The 17,706-nt window shown below is 36.3% G+C and overlaps 1 protein-coding gene across 1 annotated transcript; it reads right to left on the bottom strand.

The window, feature by feature from the left end:
• Nucleotides 1-5,142: 5,142 nt before the first annotated feature.
• Nucleotides 5,143-17,441, bottom strand: LOC107083130 (protein HID1-like). The gene is made up of 19 exons (XM_015372130.1): nucleotides 17,303-17,441; nucleotides 16,589-16,738; nucleotides 16,033-16,203; nucleotides 15,345-15,461; nucleotides 14,705-14,811; nucleotides 14,496-14,612; nucleotides 11,768-11,975; nucleotides 11,616-11,672; nucleotides 11,389-11,529; nucleotides 11,202-11,292; nucleotides 10,718-10,869; nucleotides 10,541-10,619; nucleotides 10,230-10,394; nucleotides 9,917-10,144; nucleotides 8,506-8,657; nucleotides 8,339-8,425; nucleotides 8,165-8,256; nucleotides 7,912-8,070; nucleotides 5,143-5,381 (listed from the first exon to the last, which is right to left on the bottom strand). Exons 1-19 carry the CDS (start codon nucleotides 17,366-17,368, stop codon nucleotides 5,318-5,320), a joined length of 2,403 nt encoding a protein of 800 aa, XP_015227616.1. The 5' UTR covers nucleotides 17,369-17,441; the 3' UTR covers nucleotides 5,143-5,317.
• Between the last annotated feature and the right edge of the window lie 265 nt (nucleotides 17,442-17,706).

A 17,706-nucleotide genomic window follows, 5' to 3' on the forward strand; every position in this document is an offset into this window, starting at 1 on the left:
AGATAGATAGATAGATAGATAGATAGATAGATAGATAGATAGATAGATAGATAGATAGATAGATAGATAGATAGATAGATAGCAATTTTGAATTGTTAAATGCAAGTTCTTCTTCAAGGATTGTCCAAATGCCCAGTCAGCAAGCCTTACATAAAAATACTTCCAGGAATATGTTTGTGTATTATTAAAATATATCTAGCCAAAAACCTTTTATTTCCATTAACTACAGTAGCCTTTTGTTTACATTAAATCATATGTAGCTAAGTGGATGACATAAAACACAAGACTCAACATGTTACAATTTCAAACATATTCGTGGAACCTAAAATTGTTTTTATTATAAACAGTATCTTGAATTCATAAATGACTCTAGATTACAGCTGTCTGTTTTACTTTGAACAACCCCTTGACTGCACTTCTTCGAATTGGACCTGCGTCAAGGCTGCGTAGTGAAACCCGCACCCCCTCCGCCTGACACAAGATGGGGGAAACCTGCAGGACCTAATGGAATCTTTGGGATTGAAGCAGTGCAGGAAATATGTGAAAATATGTTATTCTGCATAGAAAGGAAACAAAAGCTACAATCCCATAAATAAATTAAAGAAAAGAAGGAAAATTAATTTGCATTGGCAAGAATAAGTTAATAAAAAATGTCAATTGTGTAATGCAGTTGTGCTTGAAAGTTTACATACCCTTCCATCAAAAGCAGGAAAAAAACAGCTGCCAGTAAAATGAATTGAAATTGACAAAGTAATATAGAAAAACTATAAACAAAATAAAAATAATGACATTGATTTAGAATACCTACCTATGTATGTATTAAAATAATAAAACAAGAAAAAGAGGCTGTTGTTGCGCCGTACTTTTCTTTAATGTTTAGTAAAACTTCTTTTGACAGGTATGTCAGCTCACTGTTTGTTTTTTTTTAATAAACTTCAAAATTGATGTTTTAGTTTACTAAAATACAATTCATTCTTTTTTTTCTGTTTTGTGTTATTTGAATCACTAGTGAATATTTATCATTTTATTTAAAGAGAGCGTATGTACATAGTTAAATGTGTAAATCATCCATTTTAAACTTGGTTGGTAGCTAAAAAATTACTATTTTGAAAAAGTTTTTCATTATTGCATGTTTTATATGCAACCCAGCCAGACATTTAATTGCTCAACAGGCAGAGTAGCTTAACTGCAAGCCAATCACTTTGATTAACCAAAATAATAAATTTGACACATAACAAATTATTCCAAAAAAGTAACACATTTAAACTAATTAAAGATTTCTTAAAATGATTTCCATATTATTTATTTTCACATTTAAACATTAATATAGCTATATAAACTTTATTTTGTAAAGAAAAAACAGAGTAAACCTTAGCTTTATTCCCAGTCATTACATACAACACACCCCTCCTGCACACACGTCTCTCTGCTGTGTAAGACGAGAAACATGCCACCAAACAGATGACACAGATTGACCCAGGCTGCTGTCATATTTTACACCTTGTGCAGGGCTGCTTTGTAACCTATGCAGAGAACACATGACATGGTTAGATACCTTTGAGTCGTGCTTTAATGCATGATGAGTCAGGAAAGCCGTTGCTCAGCAGGTGTTAGGTAATGAAAACACCTTTCTCTGATCATTCTAATCAAGAAACATATCTTATTAAGTTGACATTGTGCAGATCTGCTGACAAGTAGTCTTTAATTTAATTTTTAACTTATTTGAGCATTACTTTTATTTATTTTTTTTGCATTAGATCTCCATGTTTAAGTTTTTTTTTTTTATTCCTTCATTTGGATCAAAAATCATGACATGCCTGTTTAAATTCTCACTCATTTGGCTGACAGCAACCACAAAACAGGGTTCACTTGGAAGTCTTTAATTTGGTAGTCTTAATACCAGGGACCTACAAATAAAGACCAATATCTGCATTTTGACTCACATCCACTAGTGGAACACAAACCTTCTGTTATCAGAACTCTGAGTTACCAGCTTGACAATATTTCCTAAAATAGGGAGGAAAAAAACCCAAAGAACACAAAAAGTTTAGGAAATCACTTGAAGCATGTGGTTATCCAAACTGGGCATTTGTTAAATGGCCAAGAGAAGGATTTAGCGGGTATTTTTATATCCAACAACATACTCATGCAAAATCTAGTTAATCCTGACATTGACAATCTTGACATGTGATCCAGTGTAGCAAGGACAGCATGTACTGCCTCATATACAGGATAAAACACACAACAGCTACACAAACACATGGCACAGTATAGGAGAGCCAGTTGCTCTGAGTAAGAGTCAGCTGAACACTGGAAACCTCAAGAACAAAGGACACTCCTTTGAAGAACAAAATGTTCAGATTTTGGACAGAGAAGACAAATGGTTTGAAAGAGGGGTGAAGGAAGCCGTCTTTGTGAAAAGGGAAAAACCATCCCTGAACAGAAAGGGAGGGTTTCAATTTCGGCCTCCAAGCACCTACAATTCAGTTAAGAACAAATGAGTCAAATAATCCAGGAGAATGACTGATAGCTATTTGATTTGCATCTAATTTTTGGAATGTGCTTAGGAGGATGGACCTCCATGCTACTTAAATACACCAACCAGGTAAGGAGACTGGCACAGGGAGGCAACAGGGAGGAACTCAAAAATATGCAACACTGTTAAAATATAACACAAAATGGAAAAGAAAGCAAAGACCAACAAAACAGAATGACACGAATAACTGAAAACTCAAAAATAAACTCAAAAAGAAGTCCACAAAGCAGAACCATGTCAGTTTTGTGGGAGTCATATTAGAAACATTTGGTCATAGATGACAGACAGCCCTTTTTATGTGTAACGTTTGGTCCGTTTAAAGAACAACAGCTACTGTTAACAGTTAAGATGGTAGGATGCAAGAACAACAAATATCAATTCTTTTGACTTCTGGTTTTCACTCAAACTGACAATGAAGGTTCAGTTTGACTGAAAAGTGAGCACTCTTTGCTCTCTGTTGTCTGTTTTGGTTTACCCATCTTAATTAATTCTGTTGGCCCTCCCTATTCTGCAAGCTGTGGTTTTCTTTGTTCAGGTCCCTTAATTACTAGGTATTGTAAAGTTAATTTCATCTTGTGTAAGATCAATCATTAGTCATAATTAAAGCTGGAAGGCAGTGTTTGCAAAATTTGAACTTAAATTGTGTGTTTTAGACCTACTTTTTTGTGGACTCATGCAAAAGACTGCATTCAATTACACTCATTTACAAAACAAGTTATGAATTCTTGCTTACATTTGGAAGTTTTTACATTACTGGGTAATATGTGTTCAGTTTTTCAGGTGTGCTCTTGAGGTGCATTCACAGGGTGTGCATGTGTCCCCATGTAAAGGCATTTTCAGAGGCCAGCTAATGGTCAGTGATGAGACACACACCTTTGATCAAGCAAAGTTAGTGTTTTACAGGCTCTAATATTTTAACTAAAAACCTATGACAAAGGATATAAACTGAAGAGAAGAGTTGTTTATCATTCATTTTCACTTTACAAGGATTTCTATAAAAATAAACAAGGAGGGTTTTTTTCTTTTCCAAAATAAAGGAACGAAAGGTCATGTGATTATCCAAAGCTTTTAAGAGTTACAGTTTTTACTAATAATACAGCTGGAAGCCCTTAAATCTGTCTGACTTGCATTTTCTTTACAACAGGAATTTTGACTGATGCAGGGCTAAATGAGATATTTGTAGAAATAAAGAATAAGGCTTATAAGTAAGCTTGCTGTAATGTGCTTGTGCATCCCTTACAAACCGTGAAGCGCTCTTCATGCCTCCAAATGGTCAAAAATTCAGCGCATGTACGGTATGTGGAAATAATGACCTTGCTGTCAGCTTTTCTAAATGTATGCTAAGGTGTGTCTACATTGCACCTGGATAAATTGGAATATCAGCAAAGATTTTACATATTCTCTAATATAGTTTGGTAACTGTAAATGTTAAACTGTATTGCATACTCTATTTATTTTTCTGTTCACATTGATTTTTGATTTGAAGCTAATGAAATCTGTTTCCTAAGAGAGGGAAAGCCATGGCAGATCATTGCATAAAACACTGGCTGGACAGAGAGCTGTATACAAGTATATGAAAAGCAAGTTTAGTGACAGAAATAAATTGCATAAAAAACAAGGACAATGAAATTAGAGGACAAGAAACTTCCATATAATTCAAATGATTACATTTTCTGATAAGTTTAATGAATAAATATGCTTATTTGCTGAATTATAAAAATAATTCAAGCATTTATCTTATGCATTAAATTTCCAGAACTAATTCTGCAGACTTTAGTATCCCTCTGGTTGTCATTTCCCCAGTACCAAAAATATGGATCATAAGCTGGACCTTGTGACCAACTCTAAACAAATGTTTATGCAACCAGTTTCATTATGTTAAAACATAAAACCCCACAGGTGGCAAATAATTACCCACATTCCTAAAATAACCTTATGCAAAGCATAGCTGCAATTTTTTTGACTAGATTTTTTGTTGTCAAATAATCCAACTCAAAAGTTTTTTTGCAAAACTCCTGCATAAGTTGATCAAATAAATAGGGAACTTGAGTCAAAAATGATTGTACCGCCCTCTAGTGGATAATTTCTGAAGTTACCCTAAAATGTTGGCAATTCTTAGTAACCAAGAATGCCAATATCAACACAACCAACACAAGGTACACAGGTCAATAGTAATATATATTTTCAGGACATTTCAAGAAAAATACAGTTTTTAAGTCAAGCACTGCAAATATCGCAAATCAGAACAAAAAAAGTCTAAAACAAACCCTGTTGGTTTACATTAAAAACATCCCCATATCTGACACATCACATTTAAAGCTCACTTTAAAGCATAGGAAATACAATAAATAAATAGTAATGCTAATAGTGCCATCCAAAATAACTTACATGAGTTTGCTTAAAAACGCCACATCCTTTATAACAAATATGACAAATTCTAAATATTTCTGATTTACTTCTTTGCTTTTTGAAAACACTTCTTTCTTCTCAGTGCTATAACAGACATTCGGCTGTCTCAAGGTTTTAAAGAAATGTTGAAACACAGTTGCTTATTGTATCTCTGCTTCTTTCTGTATATCTGCTTCTGTGTCCTTGATCCCCAGTCTGCTTATAGACATCAATGATACTTCATATATCTTTAATCTTTCCAGGTAGGAAGGTGTTTGGTGCAAGCATAATGATCAGAGGACAGGTCTAACACAGTGAGGTTCTGTTTTTCTTTCCCAGAAACCAGTGGATACTTGTAGAATGAGAAAAGTGCTTTTCTTTTAGTCATGAGGTTTACATCCTCTGGATCTCAAAAAGGCGCACGTCGGTGTCGTACCAGATGGGAGGATCCACATTGCTGGAAAAAAAAACATGACATTTTATAAAATGGTTTAGCCAACATAAATATTAGATGCTGATATGAGAATATTTTCTAAACAGAAAATCATTTATAATAAAAAAAGATCATGAAGCATAATAAGGATTAATCTTTGTTCCAATATATTTTTTATACACGCCAACCATTATGTGACATCACCGAGAGGCAGCTGTCATGCCAGCTGTTGCTAAGCTGGACAGGTTACACCGTGGACAGGGTGTTAGTCTGTCGCAGGGCAACAAAGAGACATACAACCATGCAGACGCACACTCCATGCAGCCTAAAGACATTTTAAAGACACCAATTAACCTAGAAGTCATGTTTTTTGATTGTGGGAGGAAGCCTGAGTATTTGGTGAGAACCCACACATACACACAAAGAACATGCAAACTTCATGCAGAAAGACCTTAGAAAAGGATTTAAACAAAGGGTGCTGCAAGGCAACAGTGTTACAAACTGCACCACCGTACAGCCCATGCCATAAGCCATTTAATGATTCTGAACATTGGTGGTGGAAGATGCGGTTTTGCTCTGCTGTGCAGAACCACAGGCTGCAAAACACTCCCGGTGTTGCTCCCCCTCCCATGTTTGTTTTACAGGTTTTAAGATTGCTGCCTTCCCCCTGGTCCATGGAACACCAATAATGCCACATTCGAGAGGATCTCCCAAATGTTGTCCCAGCAGGCTTAGAGCCAAAGACAAAATGGCGACGGAACCACACTCTTCAGCCTGCTTGATTCAAGCGTTTTCAGGCCATTTAAGAACCAGATTGCTACAGAACAGATACTACTTTTAATATATTTTAGAGTTTACATGAGTAACCCAGAGGTCTCAGCCTTGCTGAACCAAGAGACCCAAAAAGGACAAAACTATAATTACTAGCTAGGTAATCTGAACATGGGCCCACTAAGAAAACAGCTTAGGCGAAGCTTTTCTGAAATTTGGAGGTGCTTAGGGTTGCCAAATATCTCTTAAAAAGTGTATTGTCTAATCTCAGGTTTGATTTAAATGAAAAGGCAAAACTAAAGTCATAACATTGGTGGGGTGGAAGAAAATGCCTGGCTCCAGCTCTGGCAAAGTAAGGGAAAGAAATTCCAGCTGAACAATTTGGGTTTTGATGATTATTTTCTGATGTTTTCCTGTTTTTACCTAAAAAGCACACCCAGCTAAAGAAGCAAAAGGATCCCTACCATTAACTATTCCCTCCAGAACAATCACATAAGGTCAACAATTAATTGTACAAATAGTTATTGATTGCTTATTTGGCAAATCCATTAATACAGATATATAATATTTTATTTACCTCTTGGATTTGGATCATTAATTAGTTTGAACAGATTCTAATTGCTCTAAATAAGTATAAAAGCCAATATGACCTCAGATCAAACTCTTCAAGATAAACTTTGGTGCTCCAACATAAAATCCATGACACACTGTAACATCATTGCTTTATTTATTTTTTTATGTTTTCAATTATTTCATTTCTTTTCCTATGTACAATGGAGCCTATTAGTTTAGTTGAGTTTCACTAGTTTAGTCAAGAGTTTTTAACTGATGTTAGACCTCGAGTTATAGGATTTTTGCTAGTAAATTGTTACATTTATGTTGTATATTTATTCCATATGTGCAGCTAACTGTTTGACAATGATTTGAACATAAATCTCACTTCCATTTGTTGTTTTTACAAACAGCCTGTTTGGCGTGTTTTCATAGAACAACACAAACCGGAAGTAATTTTAATTAAATAAAGTTATAAGAGCATTTAAAGTAGTTCTAGAGAAATCTAATTTTTTTGTTGACTGTGGCTCCCCCTAGTGGACAAAGACTATTGTTTTGCCTAAAGAGTGCTGTGATAAATATGACATGTCATATTTGAATCTCATTAAAATTATACAAGCTACATGTAATTTGTCAAAAAATAATAATTTTTCTTTAAAAAAAATTTAATAAACAGAACACTGAAAATTTTTTAAGCTCAGTTTGGTTTTGTCATTGTTCTTTGTATCATAAGTGATTTTATGCGTTAATCATAAAATGCATTGTTTCATACATTTTGTATTTTTATAAAGGTTTAAATTTGCATCAAATTTGAAAAAAAAAAAATTTTTGTGGTGACAATTTAGAAAAACAGGTTGAGGTCTCGACAATATTTGTATCAAAACCAATTCAGTGTATGCATTTTATTTAAAAAAAAGCATAATTTTCATACAGTCGTGCATAAACATTTATACTTACAGAACTTAAAAACAAGGACAGAGAATTTAAATCTGTCTCCCACTTTATTTTCTTATCATTCTCTTCTTTATAACTTCTGTACAGTACTTTGCTTTAAATCTACAGTATGCACACAGAGAACCTGAAACAACAGAGCAAGATGAATTTCAAAATCTAATTTTCACTTCTAAGCTAAAGTTTAGTCCTAACTTCCTTCCAGTTAGGATTCATTTGATAAAAATATCAGGTGCCATATTCAGGTGTCTAAAAGTGTTAGATATATTGCCTGACTTACCGCAAATAAACAACACCCCACATGTAAGTACGGAACCACATGGCTGTACCAGCATTGGCCTGATATTTTCTGATCAGGATGGGGTGAGGAACCGGCAACAGTCCAACCAACGTGCCGTGTTGGAGAAACTTCAGGATCTCGGATTCATCTGTCAGGCCCCTGGAATGAAACAGGAATCAAACATCTGCATTATTTCTGACATGTTTTTTTAAAGGTTCAATCGGATTTCTGCAATTCTGGAAATGAAACCGACTTATCAATGCAGATCTTCTCCACCTGGGGAACGAGTACTTGTAGGAGACGCATAATAGTCTGCAGGGGCAACTTGCATTTCCAAGATAAAATCTGTGACAGAAAGAAAATGTTTAATTGGTTACCTTGTAAAATAACCAAAATATATCTAAAAACAGTTTTATAGTTTGCTCACCCACTCTGGTGTGGGAACCCATAACGAAGTCGAAGAGGCATTCGATAAACGCCTTCTTTCCATTTCTGCCTCAGTGTAGAAAACATCCTAATATTGCCCAGATATTGATTAGCTAAATTACCATGAAATGTAAGGAAAGCACACTGAGACAATAACAGCAGACTTACTTCATTGTCTCTGCCTGAGTTTGACTCTGTGTCACTGGTTCCAGCAGCTGCACTTTGGTCTGAGCAAACTGTCTGTGGAGAATCCAACTTTGGGATGGAGACCATGGTCCCGTCCTCCGATACCTGCGACTTCTCAGTCAGTTTATCAATACCTGAAAGATTTCATGGAATTAAGAACAATTAAAGTGGAAAAGTTCTGAGAGCTTTCCTATTTATAAAAAGAATGGTCTGAAAAGCTGAGGAGCTGGTTGGATTTTAACTCCTTTGTGGCGCAACCTACTTACAGTAATACAGCAGCTGAATTTCTCCTCATAATTTCAAACAATAAAGGAAAATGTTTTATAATTTAAGTTGCCCCAAACATTTCACTGCTTAAATGTGAAGTTCCTTTGTTTTCAGAACAACAGAACACAGAGTTAAACAGCAATAAAACATTGTAAGATTTTTTTTTGTCTTAAATTCAAAAAGTGCTAATCTTTGAGAATCTGATAGCTATCAATTTCCACTTGTAAGAACATATATAAATGCAAATACAAAAAGCTACTATAGTACTGTATGAAATATAAATGTGGTTCATAACTATATATTATTACACACACACACACACACACACACACACACACACACACACACACGTCCACCCACTGTGCCTAAGGCCCCAAGTACTGAAGGAAGTAACCCTACCCCCAAAGAAAAGAACTTGTGAAAAATCCTAATTAATATTATCACAATAAATATATATATATATATATATATATATATATATATATATATATATATATATATATATATATATATATATATATATATATATATATATATATATATATATATATATATATATATATATTTATGGATAATAGCAGATATAAGCAAACCAAAAACATGTTCAATAAAAAGATTGACCTGTCTCCAGTCTCCATATAAAACTTGTTTAAATTTGGAACACAACAAAATCCCACTGAATTGTTCTGCATTAAATGAAACTGCTAAAAATATCAAATCATAATTCCCCCATGTACCTAAGACACATTTAATTATGCAAGTAGAAAGAGCCACACTGGATATCTTCTCTCAATACTACTGCAGTTAAAGTATATCATTACAAAGTCCTAGCGGATACATTTGGCCAGCTGTGAATCTAAATATAAAAAATTGGTGAATTATGTAATAAAAAGATGACTCTAACCACTGAGCAGCTGCTCTTCTAACACAGCATGGAACACACTAAGCTTTCAAAACAGGAACTTGCTCCTCAATTCCAAAAAGAGCTGCTCCAAAAATGGGTTCATGAATTATTTCAGCTGTTATAGCTACTGAAGGAGCTTTTGGATTTCTTATAAAATAAAGAAAAGGCATATATTAATTATGTGATGATTGAGCTTAAAGTATTCTGTTGAAAAGCAATTACCTGGTATAGCGACTAAGCTTGTCTTCAATGTACCCGGCTCTGCTGGCACTGCAGGGTGAGAGCCCTCCATGGACACAGTCTCTTGAGAGCTTGTGCGTGAAATCACATCTGGTGACTTCTTTTTCCTTTGCAAAGCCTTTTGGATTGTAGCGGGGTCAGAGGGCAGGTTGGCCAGCTGATGGAATACATTGCGTTTGCGGATGATGGCATAGACCAGATTACAGTTTCCTGGCAGTGAGATAAAAAAAAAGACTTTTAGAAACAAGCAAAAGGAAAACAGGTTCCACATTACCTCAGAATGGATCCAACTTACCATCAAACTGATACTGAATAATATTGTTGAAAGCCTCCAGAAGGAAAAAGACAAGGTGATGGTTCTGAGCAACAGAGAACAGAAACCAGGTGGTGGAAAAAGCCTCCAGCAGGTGGAGTAGTTTATTTGCAGCAACCATGGACAGGCTTTTCAAGTAGGGGGAAACTGCAACAATATATAAAAAAAAAAAATATATATATATATATATATATATAAAATTTTTTACCATTTGTGAAAACTCCATAATAGCATGTAGCTTCAAATATTTAGAGGAATTCCAGTAAAATAAAAACAGGAATATGGATATTCACCATTTACAATAATGGTGAGCAGGCAGTCAAATAGAGGTTGGAGGCGCTGGTGTCCAGTAGTGATAATCTTGTGAAAAACCTAGAAATAAAAAATAAAAATAAAAAAAACACACCACTAAGACTTCATATAAATTCAATAATACTCATTATCTCTGATGATTAAGTATGGTGTCTCACCACGATTAGGAGGTCTGCATGCGTCCCTGTGAACACTGGGATGTCCATTGGAACATGGAGAGAGTACGGCTTATTTAAGCGCACACCAAAGTTTCTCTCACCACTCAGTAGGAGCAAAATAAACACACCGATGTGCATGAGTCCAACACGAGCTGCAACCAAGACACAACACAATTGGACCTATTGCAAGCTAAATATTCTTACCATTATGTAGAGCTTACTGCTTGGTGACTTTGCAACAGTTAAGACATACTGATCTTTTATGCATTTTTCATATTTTTGATAAAAGATCAGTTAGTACTGAGCATCTCCTTCAATGTTACATAAAAAAGGTTAAAAAAAAAGATCTATATCTCAATAATAATAAAAAAAAAATTGGAGTTAGTCAAAAGTCAGCCTTTCTATCTTTGCTTTTTTGTTATGTACTTGTTATGTCTGATTGCTCTAGAGGTGTTTGTTTCACATCCCCAAGATGAAGACCTACATTGATCAGCCCTGGCATCATTCAGGTAATAGAGTATAGGAACAAGAACATCCAGCACATCACTGCTCTTCAGGACAAAAAACAAGAACTTCTGTGGAGGAAAGCATAAAAGAAAAAGAAAACTTGCGTTAGTTAAGAAAAAATATGTATTCATCTGATGTCTCGCTTTGTTTTAGTGCTGATCTACCTTGTTAAAGTCGCAGAGTTTCCAGAACAGCACCAGTAACTCTTGGTGGAACTGGATTTTCTTGGTGGAATGTGGCAAATATGTCTGAGTTAGAGGATTGGTGAGCAAACGAGCGAGGCCCTTCAGCACAAAGTCAAAGTCCTACCAATTGAGAGATGCATGAGGAAATCTTTCAATTAAACACATTGAGCAAATGTTTGAATTATGTTTAAAATAACTAAACAAACCTCCTCTCTGTGAATCCGTGACAAGTAGTTGACAAAGAGATTCTCAGGGCCAGCATTCTGCACACAGATCAAGAGACATTTGTTTGGTTTTTATAGGTATAAAAAGAAACATTGCCAACAGGGCGACATTCCTTAATGCCCTCTTCTCATACCTCTAGTTCCTCTATACTGGATGAGGAAGCAGCAGGTCGGGGAACCCCTCCATCGTGCTCAAGTGTCACAATAAGGATCTGCACAGCCTGCTCTACAAGCTGCTCGCGGTAATCTGCAAACAGCAGGTGGTTGTAGGGGATACCGTAGCCCACCGGATCATAAGCACAGACCACATTAAGAAGAGATGTGAACAGAGGCAGAGCGTGTCTAGGAGAAAAACAAAACATGAAAAATCTCTTAGAGAGACATTGAAAAAGTTGCTCTGCAGAAAGGGAAATAAGGGAACTTTGAGCATGTCTACATCATGACAAAAATCATATTAAAGTGGAACTGATGAGATACAAGTTGATTTTTTTTTGGACACCAAATATTATTTTTATGATAAAATAAAGCTAACTCAGATATCCATATTTCTATATTTGAATATGAGCTACAAACTGGAAGTATTTGCAGCTTGGCTGTTTTCTATTAAGAACAGCAGGCAGTTTGACCTTTGAAATAGAGTCACATGAAAAGATGCTCAAAGTAATTTGCTGCAGAGCTAAGATTGCACATAGAAGATTCAAGAATTAAACAGCGTTTATTTTCCTACTAAGAAAAAAAAAAAAAAGTACTGCAAAATTGTCGAGTTCTTATGTGAAGACAAGCTAAAGTTTTGGCAGAGCCGGATCAAGAATCACAAGGCAGAAATCATCTGCAGTTAGCGCCAACACACTAAAGGCTTGGTTATGCTTGATGCAGGTATTTGTACACAATGGGTGTGTTCGATTTCAGAGACTACATCCTCCAAGGACGCGGTCTACATGGACTGGATCCTTTGAGGTCCGTGAAAATAAGGAGACCAGAAGAGTTTTGGCTGTGGATTCAAACAGGTTCAGCCTTCCCAACTATCACTGCCGATATGCTCTATATAGCCTAGTAACCGTGACAGTTGACACAGTTGAGATACCGAAACTCTCCATGCTGTTCTGGGTGCTAATAACATTTCCGAGGAGCTTCAACAGCAGTACCGAATCAGATTTATAGCCCCCACACTGCAGATGTATCAGAATCTGTCCTTAAATGACAGCCAAACTCATTTACACAGGGACGGATAAAAACCTTTCAATAAACCAAACGTCTTCTGCCATATATCTGACTAAATAACCATTTAAAACAACTTTTATCATTAATTTCAGACAGAACTATCCACATACTAGAATTATATTAAACTGCACTGACAATATTCACCACTGTTTGGCGCCAAGTGCCTTTTTCCTCTGAGCATGGAGCAGCCAGCATGCTTGGACTCACAATGAATCACAGGATACCCAAGGCTACGTAGGATACACAGGACCTGTCCTTTAAAACGGGCAAAAAGAAGGATGCATTTGTCGGCCGCATAACGTGGAGTCTTCCGATCCAAACAGGGCTCAGCGCCATGCTATGACATAATGGGCCTACAAATCTGGCCTTCAGAGGACGCAGCGCCTGAATTCGAACTCAGCAAATCTCTGCAGCTAATATACTCCATGCACCTTTTCTCTTTGTACCCAATAGTCTGACCGACTCTATTGGGCCTTGTACGGCACAGACTGCAAGCTACAGCACCACGTAACATGTAGAATTTGTAAGCTGATTCCAGCGTTTTAAAAGCCTCTTCATGTCAGCCAAGAGTGACAGTTTCTTTTTGCACAATCTGTTGATCATAGTGATAATTATGGGCCTAATCATGAGATGCTGTCCAACTTATTCGAGGTGCACGGTGCGGAAATTTAGAAAGCCACATGAGGATCATGGATACTTAAATGATATCATTTGGCTGTGCTGACCTCCCAGAAACAAGAAGCATAAACCAGGATTTATCCAAACATTTTTTAAGCCAACCTGAAAATTAAAAAGTTTCTTCCTGTTAAGAGGGAGTTTTTCCTCTCCACTGTCACTACAAGCATGCTTAGTGTAAGGGATTGCATTTGAGTCATTGAAGCGATGCAATCAACTGGTTTTCCTTGAGATAGAAAACTTTGAATTAATTTGACTGTATGATCTGGTGAACTGGAAAGTGCCTTGAGATGACGTGTTGTGAATTAGCACTATATGAATAAACTGAATTGAATTGAAAATAAATATATTAAGTTATATAGGATAAGTTAAATATTATTTGTATCAAAGATTTTTTTTTCATAGAGCTTAAAAAAATAATGAAGATTGTGATCTGATAGTTATTTGAATAACAGTCACCACAAAGCGTTATTGCTGAAGAAGCTAGCCTTTTAGAGTGGTGTATCTGAGCATATACATGGAAAGGTGAGTGCAAGAAAGAAAAAACAAACAAAAAAACATTGGCACTGGATTCACAAGGCTATATCTACATCTAAAAACTCTGTTTTTCAAAAGGAGAAAAAAAAAATCAGCAGTAGAAAAGAGTTCCTATCATTTCTAACAAACAGAATAACTTTTGTCCTATACAGAGAAAGAGGCATAGGAAAAACCCTCTAACTGAAATGTTGGAATTTCAGAAGATTTTTTTTCTGGCTTTTTGTTTTATTAATATTCAACATTTCAAAGAAACACACTTTTTTATCCGCTCTAAGCCAAAAATATCAAAAATAATCAACACTTGAACGGCATCACTGACCAGCTTGATGTAGATTCACAACACTCTGCTGACTATAAATTAAATCTGGTCTTTGATGACCTAATTTAAAATGATCTAAGCTTGGACCACATACAGTAAAAAGCTGTTACCTATTCTCTGTTGAGCAGAAGAATGTGACCCAGGGGTTGAGGACGCTGTTGTCAGGTGAAGGAGGTAGGTACATGGCCTCTGAGAAGCAGGTTAGTAATAATCTCAGCAGCTCTGCCCTTAAGGTTAAAACAATTGATTATTTAACAGAATAAAAATACACCTTTAAAGTTTAAAGGTTTTCAAATGCAGGTGTTTTAAGTCAACTGACCTGTTGAGATCATGGATGTAGTTTAGAGGGGGGGACTGGGCGAATCCTACCCCAGCCTCCCAGATATACTCACAACTGTCTAAAGACTGCATGCTCTCCACTGAGTCCTGAAAGGGTCACAACAAACATTTTTAAACAAAAATAATCAGGTTTAACAATTGCCAACACATAAATTAGTGAAATGGGATTTTTTTTTTAACAATACTGACATTAAAAAAATTATAGCTTGCTCATATTAGACTCTCACCGTCTTTTAAATAGAATTGTTTTAGACTACATCCTAATTTCGAGACAAAATGTAAATAAAAAAAAAAAAAAACAACACTGTAAGTGTAGGATTGCTTCCTGGCTACATTCTTTACATTCTGAAGGAGAGAAGTTGCCTTCTTTCTGGTATGACCAGCAGAGCATTGCTTGTCATTATCCTTTGGCAAAACTAGAGTGACAGGTTAGTGAGTCTACTTCAGATCAGGAAGAAGGAAACAGTGCTGAAAAAACAGGTTCTAACCTTTCATTCATGAGACACAATTAGAGTGATTCTGGGAAAAGCCACAAACTATTCCCGAAAACCTTATCAACCACAGCTAATTTTACTGCTCAGTAAATGACAATTTAAAATAATTTTAAACTAGATACTCACAGGGCCTCTTCTGTGGCTGTGCACAGTGAAGTCAGGGCAGAAGAGCAGGTCAGCGATTGCAAGGAGCAGCGACTCGGCCAGAGGCCGGGCTCCATCGTCGTCGTCCAGCTCATCTGTCTGAAAAAAGATGGCCGCAAGGGCTTTATCTACATGCAAATATTGTCTTCTTTTTATGGAAAAGACTCAAAACGATTAGAGTAAAATGTTATGACTAAGATATATATATATAAATATAAAAAAATGAAATATACCACACATTCTGTTCATAGACTTCAGCAAAATGCATCTAGGTGGTTTAAGATATTTACTGGTTTCATATAACCACATCCCTTTATAATAGAACGTAGGTAAATTTAGAAAAATATGTTAAATTCTAACTGATTATATTATGAAATCACCAAAACTGCAATGTTACAAAAAAGAAGGAAAACCCAAAAAGTCACCAGCAAAAAGCACAAAAATATGAAAAGTAAAAAAATTAAAAAACACAAGAGATAACAAACAACATATGAGACTAATATAATAAAGTGATTTGAACAATGCCAAACAGACCGGTAGAAATGCAATATGACAAAGGTGATCTAAAATGTCCCAAATAAATACATATAGACAACCAGTAACAAAACCTTAAATAGGTGTGAAAAATGTTCAAGAATATTTTTGCTATTTAAACATTGCCTTCACTTACCCCTGCATGCCCAGCACCAGGCACTGTTGACCAGAAGAACCCCCTCCAGTCTTGGTCCTCAAAGATGTAGGGAAGAATCCGGGTCAGGATGCGAGTGCAGTTCAGGATCACCTGCTTCTCCCTCTCTGTGGGACAGCCAGACTCTGCTCCCTGTACCAGCTTCTCCACCGCCTATATAAATATAACACATAAAATGTTTTCCCTGATGCATCTTGGGTGCAAAAGTAATCAAATGTGCTATAAAACTTGGACGTGTTTGTATAAGGGAGCATTGTTTTGTTTAAGCAAACTCTTTCATCAACTCTGAAACTGATAACAAACCCAGGCAACAAGCCATGGCTCTCCTGCTTGCTATTTAATTATGCTGCCTGTGTCTGTTTTGCTTCAGATAGGAAGCTGGGAATACGAGAGGCAGGAAGCAAAGAAAAGGGAAGGGGAATTGACTCATTTTTTTCCCACATCTGAGGAAACAAAATCCTGCAGCCTTTTTTCATCATTTCACTTCAATAGGGACATCCTCATATAAACCTGTTATGTATGGTATTTCAGTGTGTACCTTATAACAGAGGGTTGCCAGGTTTGAGGGGGACTCCTCTCGAACAGCTCTTATCTCTGCAGCTGGCACTAAAGCGAAAACATCCTGGACTGTGATGGTGGTGTCTGTCCAGAACTGATCCCAGAAGGCATCCTCTGTGGCTTCCACCGGCTGAGGACATCATGAACCACAGATTCACCAGATGGATCACATTTCAGACACAACATTCATATATAATGTTAATCTCTTTTTTATTTAGCAGAGGGACTCGTTCAGCATTATGGTAAACAAAAAAAGACAATGAACATTATGGCAGTGTAAACACACTCCTGCTTGTTTTAGGGAGATTGGACGCTTTTGCGCACCAACCTCAGAGTCCACCTGCCGCATCTGCAGACGTGTTTATTCCCGGAATGACGTCATCAGCTCTGATTTTTGCCCAACGCCACTGATTATCATCGTCAAAAACTGAATATGTGGGCTATTGTCATGAAACACGATTATCCACTTTTTATTCATACCACATAACACATTCTAAAAGCGCCGTTTAACGATACAATTCATGTAGAAACAGCAAAATTCAGCAGAAATTAAAGGCTTTGTTTTCCAGGTCTGTTTGCTGATGGAGATTGATTTGGTTCTGCTGCTCTATCCCGTCTCCTCGGTGATGCTCCTGGGTGCGCTTCTAGGCTCTAATGGCAATGATTTGTTCAGACCGCTGAAGCTCATATATACCTGCGTTTTGGTCGTGAGCTGGATCACCGCTTTCCTGAAATTCAGCTTTGAATCGCTGCTGCCCATTGCGGTCGATTCCCTTCAGACACGCAAGTCTGCTGCCGCTGAGAATCCCTGTTAATCTCACCTCCTTCCTACGCTTGAGTCATTGGCGGAGGCGTTTTCTTTTTTTTTTTTTTTACTTAACTATTGGCTGGCCGGAATGTATGGAGCGCCAAAGGTGCCTGATTGTTTAAACCGTAGAAATCTTTAAGTAAAATAAAACTTTGAATTAATAATGAATATTTGCTTTAACGAGCCACTAGTTTATTATTTTAAGAACTAAGAGTAGAAATTAATTACTTTAATGATAAAGTTATGATATATTTAAACTTTAAACTTTTCTCCCGGTGCACAGTATATAT

The sequence above is a fragment of the Cyprinodon variegatus genome, unplaced genomic scaffold (assembly GCF_000732505.1).
Source record: "Cyprinodon variegatus isolate N-32 unplaced genomic scaffold, C_variegatus-1.0 Scaffold69, whole genome shotgun sequence".
NCBI lineage: Eukaryota > Metazoa > Chordata > Actinopteri > Cyprinodontiformes > Cyprinodontidae > Cyprinodon > Cyprinodon variegatus.

Excerpts from the sequence above, each read along its gene's own strand:
- LOC107083130 (XM_015372130.1), bottom strand. The coding sequence starts at position 17,368 with ATGGGCAGCAGCGATTCAAAGCTGAATTTCAGGAAAGCGGTGATCCAG. Across the intron at positions 8,426-8,505 it reads ACTCAGGCAGAGACAATGAA|GATGTTTTCTACACTGAGGC; the intron begins GTAAGTCTGCTG and ends GGGCAATATTAG. Across the intron at positions 5,382-7,911 it reads TGGGGTGTTGTTTATTTGCG|CAATGTGGATCCTCCCATCT; the intron begins GTAAGTCAGGCA and ends TTTTTTTTCCAG.